Source organism: Amblyomma maculatum, chromosome 8, assembly GCF_055883805.1.
Source record: "Amblyomma maculatum isolate TAMU_Amacu chromosome 8, ASM5588380v1, whole genome shotgun sequence".
Taxonomy (NCBI): domain Eukaryota; kingdom Metazoa; phylum Arthropoda; class Arachnida; order Ixodida; family Ixodidae; genus Amblyomma; species Amblyomma maculatum.
In genome coordinates, this window is record NC_139351.1 from 11,810,582 (window position 1) to 11,824,955 (window position 14,374).

Here is a 14,374-nt window from a genome sequence, read left to right on the forward strand (position 1 = left end):
ATGCTGCTAAATAAAGCATGTCTTGGTTGCCCATACCACTGAAAGCAGGATGTCATTCTTCACCATTGATAAATGCTCCCTTTTTTTTCTTGGGAAGTGAATCATTGTTTTAAAGGGGACTTGCCATGGTCATCCAATATGTTACACTTTTGTAGTCTGCCAGATAATAATGGACCTTTTTATTCAATTTCTGATATTTGAGCGCCGTAGGCGCAATACTTATTTCGAAATAAGTGGCTGAAGTTGATACTGCGAAGCTCCTCCCACCGATAGCGGTCGCCACGTTGAAATGCTTGGGGACGTCAAAGAGCGACACCGGCCAACGCATCGTCTGCTGCTATGCCGGCGCCGATACTGTGCTATGTTCGTGCTTGCTAACATGAATAAATGCACTCAGCATAGTTTTGGAAACGGAAGACAGACTGTAGCGAAGCGTTATTTTGTTCTTGCCAAGCCATCCACCTTCGGCGCGGCCGCCGCCATCGTCCGATGGCAGCACTGACCTCACTGCCGCAAACAACGCCGCGAGGGCCATGCCTTCCGCGCGAGCCGTCCGGCGAATCCCTTGCGGCAGTGTAAGAAAACAATGTTAATTTTTTTTGTAACAATAATAGGGTCTAGAAAAAAGAATTTCAAAACATATGCTTCCTATGAGTGACGAACCATACGGTAGAAGTTTTTGCTCACAGCCGGTGCGTTGCCCGTGTTCTTGTACGCTAGCTCTGCTGAAAGCGTCGCGGAAAATAATCATTTCAATTACTACTAAACAGTGGGGATTAGAGTAAAGAACTTTCATGGCCGATTAGTCCATTTACTAAAACTTCTCGCTGATCTATAACGGAGTGCCGTCTGCTGTGGCTTCGCTGCGAAGTAATTTAGGCCTAGAGGTGAATAGGGAGAAGCAGACAGCCAGGGCGCTGTCGTCCTTCGCGATCGCGGGAGTCGTTGCTGTGAGCTTGAGACATACGGTTCTGTGAGCCTAATGAGCTTGTGGTGGTGGTAAAGTATTTATTGTGAGAACCAGGGTACATTACAAGGATTGAGGTGGTTACTGATCCCGACTGGTGTATGTCAGGCCGTCCCTGGCAGTGACCGCTTCAGCCCAGACAACCAGCATCTTTTGGCTTCTGGGTCCGATCTGGAGACCGCGATATCCCAACCCTCTTGGTCCGGAGGCCCCACTGGGGCAGTGGCTTGAATTTTTCGCATAAAAACATTATGTGATTGAAGGTGGCTTTAGGTGCGCCACATATAGAGCATGTGGGGTCATTCCGGCCTAGGTATAGGGCAACCAAGCTGGAGAGGGAAAGAATTTGACTTGTAGCTGTCGGCAGATTATTTGATAGGGTTTTCAGAGAGAGGTGTGAAGTAGGGGATATAAGAGTCGGTGTTCTCGGTAGTGAAGTGTTATGTCATGATAGGTGAGCAGTCTGTCGCGCATGCTTCCCCCCAGTCTTCGGTAAGCCCCGTTCGGTTGACGTGCGCTCAAGCAGTTGAGTGGGCTGCCTCTTTACCGGGGTTGCCTGCATGACCTAGTACCCAGACGATGTGAATGGGCCGGTGAGCTATGGAGCCAGAAGTTAAGGTTTAATGGGCGACTGGGTGTATTTTCCCTCTTGAAAAATTTTGAATGGCTGGTTTGGAATTGCTGAAAATGAGTGAGGCAGTGGAAGAAGAGATGGCCAGCGATATGGCTGCCTCTTCGGCTTCTTTCGACGTTTTTGCTTTGACAGAGGCAGAAACTCTGTGATTGAAGTTATAAGAAATCACACTGATGACATATGCCGTGGGGTGACTGTATGCTGCCGAGTCTACGTAAGCCGCTTCGGTGTCAGTCGCGTGTGCTTTGTGTAACGCCTTGGCTCGAGCTTTTCGTCGTGCCTTGTGGTGAGCAGGGTGCATATTTTTAGGTTGGGGTTGTGCGGTAAGGTTGTCCCGGATGTGTTGAGGGACTAGGTGGATGTTTTCAGTGGGTGAACCAATTGGTTGGAGTTCAGCGCGGCGAGGATAAACCTGCCCGTCTCTGTGGGGGAAAGTCTGTTGGTCTGGGCAGTACGATGAGCTTCCACTATTTCTTGGATTGTGTTGTGTACTCACATGTTTAGGGGGCGTATGGTAAGAACATGTTTTAAGAGGTAAAGTACGGTTTTGTATGCCTGACGGATGAGTGCGCCCACTTTCTCTGTTTCTGCCTTTATAAGATAGAGATACGGGAGTGAATAAACCATTTGGCTGATGACGAATGCCTGTACAAGGTGCCGGAGATCGTGCTCTCGCATGCCTCAGTGCCTATGCGCTATTAGTTTTATGAGTGATAATTTGATGGGTGGTGATAGTCAGTTTCAAGAAAGTTTGTGTTGAGTTAATTGTTTTGCAAGAACATTCCCGGAACTCAAAGTTTGCTAACCTCGGGTGCTTGGGGCCCATCTATGGTGATGTGTATGAAACCATGTTTTTGCTTGGTAAGGTGGTGGTTTGGGTGGAGCAACAGCAGTTCGGATTTGGTGTGGCAGCACGCTAGGCCGATGGATGCTGCTTGCGTTGCCACTACGTCCGCTCCTGCTTGGAGTGTCCTCTGTTTCCTACATTTCCCGTGGTTGCCCACAGGGTAATATCATCCGCATAGAGGGTGTGATAGAGGTTTGGGATTTGTGTTAGTTTGTGAGCAATCGGGATGAAGGTCATGTTAAATAGTAGGGAGGAGAGGACTGAACCCTGCGGTCTTCCGCGTTTGCCTAGTCAGAATGTGGGGGATTCTATAGGACCGAGTTTGAGTTCCGCATTGTGGTCGCGGAGAAAGGCTACAATATATGAGTGGGTGCGTTCTCCTACACCTAGGTTGGAGAGGGCGTCAAGGATTGAGTCATGTTGTATATTATCAAATGCTTTGGTGAGCCAGTAAGGCTCTCGTGCGGTTTCGATGCTGCGGATGTAGAACTTCTTCGGAAATTTGAAGCATGATGTCTTGTGTGGATAAGTGGCTTCTGAATCCCAGCATCATGTGTGGAAAGAGATTACGAGTATGCATGTGGTTGTGTAATCTGTTAAGGATTACATGCTAGAAAAGTTTGTCCATGCATAATGTGAGAGAGATTGGTCGGAGGTGGGTTATGTATCTCTCCGGCGACTGGTTTGTAGCTTGCTGTCACAGAATAGGCGGCATCCATTAATTTGCCCTTGTTGCATTTATACACACGCGGAATTGTTGTTATGTAAGCCTCATATGTTCACGGGACCAGTATATGTGACCATCGGTCGGGCGCGCAAGAACGCGTACGTGCACGTTGCCTCGGAACAGTATAGCTTTCCCTGTGTTAGCTACAAGTCTCTCCATGCTCGAGCAGAGGAGTATACGTGCTGCCTGTGTCGTACGTTCCCCACTCAAAGTCACCCCTACTAGTTCCTTTGTATATCCGTATATTCTTTTTTCCCCTGTCAATGTGACCCCCAGAAGAACCGAAGTTGGGGGCGTGCGAGACTGTTGTTTTTGTTGTGCGTTATGTTTTCAAACCTAAGATGGCGGCCATGCAGTGCTAAAGTGTGGTGTGTATACGTGCGCCTTCCTCTGTCAGTGAACTACTTCGTGCGCTCTAAGTGTGTTTTGTTTCGGACTCCGACCCTGCGCACAAGGCATCGTCGACAAGGGTTTAAAAAGGAGCCGCCGAGGCCCCATAGTCAATCCACCCAGTTCGCTCCAGAAGAAGGAAACCCGAGCTGCCACGTGCTCCCGGGGGGTAACCGAGCGCCGCCGCTGGCACCACATCCTCAGATCGCAAGCTACACCGGCAGGGTCGTCGCCTTCGAGTGCCGCCCATCAGCGCCGACCCAGTGATGGACTGCCGCCGCGTTCCCCGGTCAATTGTATGTTCGAAACTGCTCTGAACTTTCTTTCTCTTGCTGTTACTTGAATTGTTACTTCCATCCCGGAAAAGCATGACCCTGTATACTTAATTTGAAGTATTTTTTAGATTGTTTCTTCGCCCATGTCATTGCCTTTTAGAATTTTAATTGCTGCCTTCTAAAATGTTTTGTGTATTCCTCGTTCTGAGCCTATAAACCTCCTCTTATTGTTGTTTCAAGTCAACGCGTCTTCGTCTCATTCTCCACGTTTGCTTACTGGCTACGCCGAGCATCGAACGACCACACCCTTCTTTTGTCATGTCTCGGTGATGACCTCCGGTGATTACAGAGTGCGTGACACTTGAACTTAAACAAAATGAGTAATTAATTGGAGAAGGTATTTACTTTTGCATAACAAGTCTTTCACGGGGTCAAATTTAGTGCCGTTTTCAAAAATTAATATAATACTCATTTGCAGTTTATGACCAACACACATAAAACAAATTATCATATGCTTTATTCTGTTTTAAGGAGAGTTCACATTCTTCATACTCGCGTATAGGGTTTATTGACATTGGCTCCAAAAAGCACGCACTTCATCATCAGTTCGGCACTAAACTTTCCAAGCCTACACACGAACAGTCAGATTTCCTGTGCAGTGAGAATTACTTTACAGTAACGGCACAGCGGGAAAGGTTCGGAGCTTTGCAGGCGTTGTCTAGTAGGGCCAGGGTACACTAATTCGTCATTGCGACACTGACACGCGCAAGCTGCTGAAGACGTGGACAAAAATATAGGGCAGATTTCACTCATGTGTAAGACTGATGACACAGCAATCTTGTTTGTGTTTGTCCGACTCAGTTATCTATGGTTATACTTCGATACACGTGATTTCTACCAGTTGTCGATAGCTCCTCCTTCTCCCAAAATCAATGAACACTCAGTCATCAGCGAGTAAAAGTGTTTATTTTAGTACCATCATTCATTCGTGTGGAAGTTGGCCATGGACATTTACAACCGCTTCAGCCATGCCCCCCCCCCCCTCCCCCCCCATCCCTCCTCATCCCCATAAAGCCTACGTGAGTTGCGACACCGCGCGCAATACTGCAGTGGCGGTGGGCGGAACCATCAAGCACGCCACTGTCAAGCTCTGTTGAAACAAGTCGAACGACGGCGAGCTTGAGACGGAGAGCTCAACGCCTTCATCCTTTAAGAAAGTAAAGTGCGTCATCGTGGACGAAATCAGTATAACGTCACGCAGACCAGCTCGACGCGATCGACCTTTTATTATACCACTCGATTACGTCATGTCCCCAAGGGCGTCTGCGGTTGCATTAGTTGTCGTCTGCTCGGAAGGGAGCGTCAGGCGTCCGTGGGTGACGTCACTACTGCTACCACATGCGGCTGTGCATGATCCCGGAAAACCCACCTGCTTAAACAGCATCGCTTAAAAAAAAATGCCGATGGCTTAACTCTGGTATAGTTAGCGAGAAGAGCGGAAGCTCTAGTTAAGGAAAGTTAAGCACTGTGTTTCCTGGTTCTGTGCCGAGCCGCTCTCTCACTAGGCCCGGCCTCCATGGCCACAGGGAGCGACTACTTAAGTAGCTGCGGCGCTTATATAGTGCATGGGCGGAGGGGCGACGACTGCGAAAAAGCAACTGCGGCGGCGCATCACGGGGTTAGACACGTGCTTAGTGACATGATCAGAGGAGCGGTGGATCCCGGCGCGGCTGTGGAGAGGCTCGCGAAAAAACATCAGGTCTTTCTTCTGGATTAGAGTTTAAAATACATGTTTCCTGATGTTCAAAGTTGCAGGTCGAAGAATAAGTGCTTCGCTCTTTAAAAAATTACTATACTGCGCTTAAGTCTGCTTAAGAGTAAAAATGGCGGAAGCTAATTTGTAGGACTGTTTCCCATCTGCATCGTTATTGTAATTTTCATCATCATCACAATAGCTATAATCATTGTTGTAACTAAATGCATCCTTAATTTTATCACTACTACCATCAGTATCATTATAACTATGCAGCATCATTATCACTAACTTCATCGTCGTTGCGAGCGCTATCATCTCCATGTAAGAAAATGAGAATTGCGATCGCTTTCTCTCGGCTGATGATAGGAAAGATAGTGCCTCGATTCCTGGTGGAGACATTTTTAAATACTTTCGTCTTCAAATAAGCCTCATAGTGCCGCTGCTACGCTACGGAGATTCTAGGCACGAGAGCTTAGTGCAGCTCTAACCGAGTATAAAACCATATCACCAAAAAGAAAAGACAGATATTCACATGCCTTAACTTCCTGATAAAATGAACGGCGGCGCAACGACGGCACTAACAAGAAAGAAAAATAACTGTTAGTGTCTTTGTTGCACCGCTGTTCAGTTAATCATGAACTAACTCACCTCTTATGCCGTTATTCTTGATTTCCTGCAATCCGCGTTTTTTATTCTGAACCACTGACCAATTTTCTGTACTTGGAACAATCTGAGCAGTAATTCACTCATCTATTCTAGAGGGAAGGTTTTTTTCTATAGCATAGAACCTGCCACAACTTTAGAAACTAACCTGAAAATAATCTGAAGAAACGCTGCTCTGCCGAGAGCCATACTGCCCGTTCAGCAAGAGCTGATCCCGAAGGCCCGCAGGATGACAGAAGTTATCGGAATCATAGACTTTGAGTGCCACCCACGCCTTCCGGACCACCAGTAACTCTACTTATAAAAAATGCTTTCACTAGCACCATCTAACTAAGCCTGGTGAGGCGAAGACCAACAAGTAAAATTTTTGCATATGATCGGCTTTACTCCATTATTAGTATTCCTAAAGGTGGTGCATACTTGTAAATGGGGAGTCCTTACTTATTAGCATTCACCAAGACGTAGCTCTAAAGCTACAAAGAACAGTACACAACCCTGGACTAAATGTCTTAAATGACGGAGAGTTCTTCCCAGCAGGAGATTCGAACCTGGCACGAGTGCCTGCGAGGAGCAGTTGCTGTATCATTTTTTTTTTTCCTGCAAGTGCCAAGCTTCCGTCATTGTGGCTATGGTCGGATGCACACTTCACTTCCGGCGCTTTTCAGCCATTTCATTAACTTATTGGTGACTCGAGTAGTTGATGCTAAATGCTCAATGGGGCTAACACGAGCGAGCCGTCGCAGTTAGACCGCTTTTCAGAGCGATGAACCGTTCAAGCAGCGGCGCCAGGTTCAAGGCATGGAATGGAAAAATTATTCAATTCCAAAGTTTCTGCTGCATATAGAGATCCCATTTCGCATTCATATGAATGTTCTTGTGTGGCTCCTTATTTATTGTTAGTCACCTAATTTAAATTAATTAAATTATGGTGGTAGATAGAACGAGTCTGCTCAGTTGGCTTATATACTTATGCTTCTAAGGTAAGTAGATCTTGCGTGAGAAACAGTCATGGTGATATGCAGCAGAAACATGGTCCGAGTCAACTTTACACTACAATACTGACAGAAGGTCAGGATTGCGAATGATAGGTATTAGCCCCTCTTGCATAATAATAACAGTTGTATAAGACTTTTATTCTGACAACAACTTACAGGCTGAACATGTCAATGTTTTGCGCTACTTGTCGACGCTGTTATTTTCATTCAATGCGAAGGAGGTTTAGGTGACAATTTAAGGAAAAATATTGGAACCCGACTGCTGAGCTGCCGGCTAGTGAAATGAGCGTGTAGTGGGTTAGGTTCGTTTAGGAGGAAGGACAGTTGGGATAGGAGTGGTCGGAACTATATTGATAGAGGAAGGGGCAGGAGGAGGCAATCAGCACACACATTTGGGTGTGCCGAAGCAAGCCTCCGGTACTGTGAGTGACGGATGAGGCGGTAAGTAAAGGCGTTTTATCAAGCCGAAGTTGGATGGTAGCCTCCTAAACCGTGCGCTGAAGGAAACTGAGAGGGCTTGAGCCAGTAGATAAACAGTGTGCGGTTAAGAGTCCCGCGGCGAGTGGATACGGACCAACACAGTGCGTGCCGTCGCTCCCTGAATGCCCAAGAACGCCCAAAGAGCCCCGAGAGGTGCTCCATGGCCGCATCACGACGAGCGACATTGAGTTGTAGGCGCATACGGGACCCAAGGGGCGAGGAGAAGATTGTTGTGATCCGGTATGGGTGGAAAGAGGTACTAGCGGAGGCTAGAATGAAATGAATGCCCGGCTGAGCTAGTAACCGCTGACCTTAGCTAGGAAAGGAAAGGCGGGTACGCTTAGAGTCACGAGAAAGTTTCAGTTAACAGAAGAAATCCAGAAAGGAAGAGGCCCATGCAAATTAGCATAGCGGTAGAGGCCGAGAAAAGGGAGTTTTAGAACAGCCTTGTAAATGCCCACGATATCGGTCTGAATGTGTTCAGTTGAGTGTGCGTGAATTTCATGTGTGTCACAAGGCAAGGCAACATGCATTGATTGAGAGGGCAACTGATTAAACATAAACCTCGTGGGGATACGAGCGCCTTCTGCTCAAATGGCGAAAGAAGAGGGTTACCCAGGTATAGGTGGCAAGAGCTTAATGGAGGGCTTGTTTTATGCGAATATCCTTATTAAGGTAATAGTGTCCTCCTCCATATCCTTCCCTAAATCAACGCTTCGGCGCTCGCGGTTGGCTACCGACACCGTAAGCCATCTTGATGAAAACCCTCAAAGAACCAAGGAGATCCGCAGTCTCTCAAATATGCCTTTTTGTCACAGAGCTCTACTTTTGTCATGATGTCTCCAGTTTCAATGGAAGCAACGGCGTTGAGTGCTGCTTCATTGTAATTGATCAATACTAATAAGATGATGACGCACATCAGAGTAAGTGAAAGAATCGCTAACCTTTGCCGCGATGGTCTTCTCGGTGTCGTAGCCTACCCATGTCCTGCCACTACGCGCGTAGTAGCCGATGGCGGGCTCAATGTACTTCACCTCGTTCCAGTGTCTCTTGCAAATCTGAAAGCAAGAGGTTAAAGAGGCTATGAAACAGACTCAGTTTATAGACCTGCCTACAATATCTACCTATTTCTTTTAAAGCAATACTCAAGCAATCGTTGGCGAAATAAAACCACAAAAATTTGTGGCACCGGGAACAGGGGCGCGTAAGCTCAGCCTTTAAATGCGACATGATAACTTTGATGGCTCCCGTCTGCTGCAGCACTCGTTCGTCCTCTTTCAAGCAGCACATGCACTCTCCTATTTGCTCTATTGGTGACTCTAATGCTTTAAACATACGTATTACCACAGAGCCATAAGCTACCACACTCTGAAAAAAAAAACCCGACACAGATATAAAGGACGTCTCTTCTTGCCTAAGATCACTGTGTGTGGCCGGTTATCTAATGGTACCTAAGAACTCGATCTAACTGTCACCCTTCCTGCTCAACGAGGCGTCTCGAGTGGTTGCTCCTGTTAACTCGGCCATCTTACGCGGACTCGTGACGTAACGCAATTCGTGGATCAGTAAGTGCTTGGCCTTGTAGCCTGTCAACCATAACCCATCCAGAGGCATATTCGTGATTTTTCGCTCAGGTCTGTGACAACCCCAAAGACAGGTATTCCGAAGAACGTAAAGCTGTGAACGGTATGTTCCTAAAATGGAATTCTCATCAGGCTGAAGGAGACACTTTGGGTGAAATATAGCAATAGCGATAAACGCCCCATCGCCAAGAAAATGCAGCGTAGGCGTTGGCAGGCGCTACCAACGTTGTGGTCTCCTTATATATGGCAACAGAACCTTCCTGAAACCTTGGATTCCGAGGTAGAAATGCTGTACTGCTATATAAGCATGCGCGTTCGTGTAAATTGGGTTCAAGGGGGGGCTGCATATTTATGTTGGTTGGTCTTGCTCCTATTGTGGAAAATTACAACCGCATGCCAACTAGGACGTGTGAGATATATATTTAGGCGATTATCTAAGTGCATGTGCGCGAACGAAGATCAGTAAGGTGAGCAGGCAGAGGAAGCCAAAGCTACTAATGCTCTCGCGTCACACCCTCAAAAAGGGAGTTAAGTGAACAGGCATCTTTACCTATGGTTGGTGCTTTCTGTCACTCATAGCTACAACAATCATTGCTGCTACTTTCATTAATAGCTTGTGCAGAGGCGCTTTGGCGCCTGAATGCACTTCTGATACAAAGAAGGCCATGTGTGCACTTGCCTCCCCGTACGAGGTGTCCCTGATGTGCTTCGCCGCCGCCCCGAGTCCATGCTGTGCGACATCCCGCAGTTCGAACTGGTTTCCACCCAGAGTGAGCGTGAAGCACAGGTGGGACTTGGGGGACCGGGCTGCTAGCTGGGCTAGCTTGTCGATCTCATGACTCTGCGTGTGTCCAGGAAGAAGCAAGCGATGAAAGAATTAAGACGATGACCGATACAGAAATATCAGATGTCGAAAAGACGCCATCACAAACGTCGCCCTGTGCGCAATTTCCCCGCGTGGACGGGTCTTTTCGGCTGGTTTTTCTGTTATCTTACGCCAAGCGTCCGAAATACTGTGTTTCATCAGTACAATGGTTAAAAGGAGAAAGTAGGAGCAACACTACTTAGTTCTCGGTCTACACCTGTGTTCTGAACATTGTCTTCTCGGTCCTATATCATCTTTTATTACTGTTGAAAAATAATTCACGTGCACCTGGTGTACCAAACTTTTTTAGCGACTATGAGAGACATCGTAGCAAAAGGCTAGAGGTAAATTGGCATCTAGTGGCTGGCTTCCTGCGGCCTGATACGTAAAGATCGCCAAAGCGATCGAACAACTGAGGTGGAACGGATGTTGTATCACAGGTGACGTCAAGCCTAAGTAGAAAAGGAAGCACTGCAAATGGCTTCGAGCCCGATGCATTCGACAGATATTATGCCTCTCGTAAGAGTTTATGCGCTAAAATTACAAGCAGGCACTACCGAAATAGGGTTGAGATCAGCAAGGAACTTCGGTATGTGTTATGACACAATGCTTTAGAGAAGTGTAAAGCCGTAACATCAACCCCGATTTCTCGCAAGCCTACAAAATTGGTGTACATGCGAGCCCATTTGCGCCTGCGCTGTTTGCATCTATGGCGACGGTATAGTAGTGTACGGCTAGAAAATGCAATGTTGAGACATCCTATTTGCTTTTTAGTGCGAATTAATCCGGACAAGCTACCAAATAACTTCCACAAGATATTCCTCGTATGTCATGTGGAGCAACTGTTACCATGATAACTGCTCACGAAGGCGGGCGTCTGAAGGTAGCGTCATGCTCCTACGCTCCGGTGTCAAGTGGCGATGAGAGGTGACAGGTATTCGGCGAACACTGTTATAACCGAGCGCCTCATTGGCTGACATCGGTCTTCGAATTTTTGCGTCACTTTGAAAGAGGCGGTCACGTAGAAGACGATAACGGAGCCATCCTGGTCTTTAAAGATAAGATGCAAGCAATCGCAGCAATCATGAATTTCGTAGGGTATAGAAGCATGATTTAAGCCTTGCGAATAAACATCAGTTACATGCGCGCTTTCCAGTGAAAAGACGACCGCACACATCGGCTCGTATAGGATTGGCTAAAAACTTGCTGTTAAGCTAGCTTTGGTGACTTGCAAACAATTTTAAAAGCGAAAGCTTTTACTTATCGCTATGTAAATTCTTTGCCGTGCGCGTGTTTGACCTTCAACCGAGGGGTAACCACGTAGATACTATGACTAGACTCAACCACCGCCGCCGAAACAGACATCGCGCTCGTTCTGCCTAGTCATACAACAAACATGACGTCACTCAAACGTAGCTGCGCAGGAGCTCGCTCTGTCTATATAGCCTCCAGTGCTGTTGCTGCAAAAAAGGGAACCCAAGGGTCGCAGCATGGCGCTGCAGGCGCCAGTGAACAGCAACATCTCCGACCGGCTCCGCGTAACCAATCGAACAGGCCGACGTGCACTCCTACTGACTTGCGTGCGTCTGCCCAGTCTACACGTGACAGAAACTGGTTCCGCGTGCGCTTTCTAGCTTGCTTGTGCTGTACGTGAGGCCGCTGTGAAACATTTTCTTGGTGTGCGCTCATGTGGGTTAGAGAATTGGTATTTTGCGCCTATCTCGTTAGTCATTTTATTTTTTCGTGAGGAAATAATCACGCGGTATACGTTGTGAAAATTAAATGGATACCCTAAACGAGTCTGCGGCACGAAAGTGTTTCGCTTTTTCGTGTCATCATACTGTGGACGCTTAGTTCGCCGTCGCTTGCCTCCTCCGTCTTCGTGCAGTGGTTGAATTTGTTTATTACAGTTTTCTTTTTTCTTTTCGTAGTGATGTACTCGCTTTGGCTCCAAGCCATGACCTAACGTCCATGATTAGCTGTTCCCGTATTCTGAAGTAAAATAAATGCGAAAACGTATTTTACTGATGTCGTTGCACGTGAATGAACACGGGTAGCTGAAATTTGAAAATGACGTTTCTAGCGTTTGTCCAATTCGAGAAAGTGGTGGTGAGTTGCACGTCCGCTGCTTTCAGAAAACTCGACGTACGCGATCGCCCGAGTTCGTACTGTATGAACAACTAAGGACACGGCGTCATTATTCAATAGCGTCCGCAATAAAACGCCCCAGTTGTTCTCGTGGGAAGGGTTGAACCAGATTGCCTGCCAGATTGCCTGCCTTACACTGCCTGAGAGTTGTGCCGCCTGAACCATCCAAGACACGCCGCATGGTGCCGCGTGTCGATGAGTGTCAGTATAACAATGTGCGCATTTTTGGTTTCGTGGAGTTGGCTGCGCTAGTTAAGTAACCGACCACTGGGCACAGCTGTGTCTCTCGAACCATATGCAAAGGCGCCCGCTTGTTGGCTCCTTTAAAAGGGCGCCTCGTCTCCTCCTGGGCATTCCTGCGCAACGATTAAATAGCGGGAGCGATGCGATGTGACCAATCTTGAACAATAACCGTACTTATTTACGAGCCCGTCATCACAGTTCCCGGGATGGCATCTTGCCGGAAGAGGAGCAATGCACCGAGCACGCCTCTGTTGGGCTATTTAAATAAGGCTGCGCATAGCACTAAACGGAAGAGATTACAGTGATTAGGTATTATATATTAAGAGTAAATTCTTCACCCAGGGACAGGTGCACAGGGAACAACTTTAAAAACGCTGAAAGGTTTCCGTGTCTGTGCTCATCATAAACCTGTTAACTTCTTTCTGAATTACGGTCCTTCGCTGCTTGCGCGACCACCGCCCTATGACCGAGTGCCTGAAGCCGACGCCTTCATCAACACCTGGCTGCCCTGTAATCTTAGCCTGTGCAGGCTGCCTTAATTTATAGTTGTGGTTAGCATATTTACCATATGGAATACTCTAACAAATCCGAAGGCCTCCAAAACAGTTTTTCCCGCCAACTACAGTCGTTTTTGGATAGTTAATCTCAAGAACTACTACCAGGACATCGCTTCCGTACGCTTAATGCGGCACCACCTTTGTGCGGTCACATCGAAGGGTTGTAAACTCCAGAGCTGCGCTCCTTGCTACCCTATGTGTACGGCAGAACTTTGCATCAAGTGCCCCTGCCAGTTCCGCCTTTGAAATTGCACGCGCTGCCGGTTTACAGGTGCGCAGTATGTGCAAATCTATAGTGATTAAAGGGCCGCCGCGACGCTCTCCCTTATTGCTGCAAGCAATGTATCATTCCAGTTGCTTCCCAGTTACAGCCCTACTGCATTTATATTTTACTTGCATAAACAATCGTGGTACCTGCCTCCAGTTGCACTGCACAACCAGTAGAGGAATGCGTTATCTGAGGCAAGCAACACGCAAGGGAGGCAAGCGCGATGCATCCCCGCTTTTAGGCAGCCGCGACACCATTTCAAGCATCACAGAACTGCCCAGCGAAGAATATAACCGACACGCGGTGCTGCCGCCGGTTGTCTGCTTCACGCGCCGTGGTCGAGAGCAGCGAGCGCGCGCAGCCTCTGTTGCACGGTCACGAGCGCTGCTGAATTTCGCCGCCAGGGGTGGTTGGTTTGTTGGTTTTTGGGGTTTAACGTCCCAAAGCGACTCAGGCTATGAGAGACGCCGTAGTGGAGTACTCCGGAAATTTCGACCCCCTGGGGTTCTTTAACGTGCATTGACATCGCACAGCATACGGGTGCCTAGCTTTTCGCAGGGGCGGAGCGCATGGTGTAGTCGCGCAGGAGCGCAGTCCTGGCCAACATCACTTAGATTACAAGACCTGTTCAAGCTTATGTGACGTCATCGTAGTGAGATCATACTGAAGGTCAGCTTAACTATACGCGGTTGCGTTTATTTCAACGCTGCTCTGGAGCTACCTCTTGAAGTTTTTAGTGCTAGCGCTGAAAAGGGTTATATTTGTGTTACCTTTATTATCTAATATTGCCAGTTTTTTAAAGTATATGAGAAGTTTGACACAATCCACCTGGCATTCAATGACAGAAATGAAGTTGGGAGGAAAATTTCACCTTCATTCAGAGTTACTTGAATAAACATTAAGACAGGCATAAAATTCATCTGAGAGCACATTTACTGTTAGATGGATAGATAAAGATAAAAATGGTAGGCAGAGA

General features: G+C 47.4%; 1 protein-coding gene across 1 annotated transcript in view; it reads right to left on the minus strand.

Annotated features, from left to right (window-relative positions):
- LOC146180544 (chitinase-3-like protein 1) overlaps positions 1-14,374 on the minus strand; it is a 41,601-nt gene that overhangs the window by 1,194 nt on the left and 26,033 nt on the right. The window contains exons 7-8 of the mRNA XM_084577771.1: positions 9,997-10,158; positions 8,679-8,792 (exon numbers count right to left, since the gene is read on the minus strand). Of these exons, the coding sequence (XP_084433897.1) occupies positions 8,679-8,792; positions 9,997-10,158 (276 nt within the window). The remainder of the gene's footprint in view (positions 1-8,678; positions 8,793-9,996; positions 10,159-14,374) is intronic.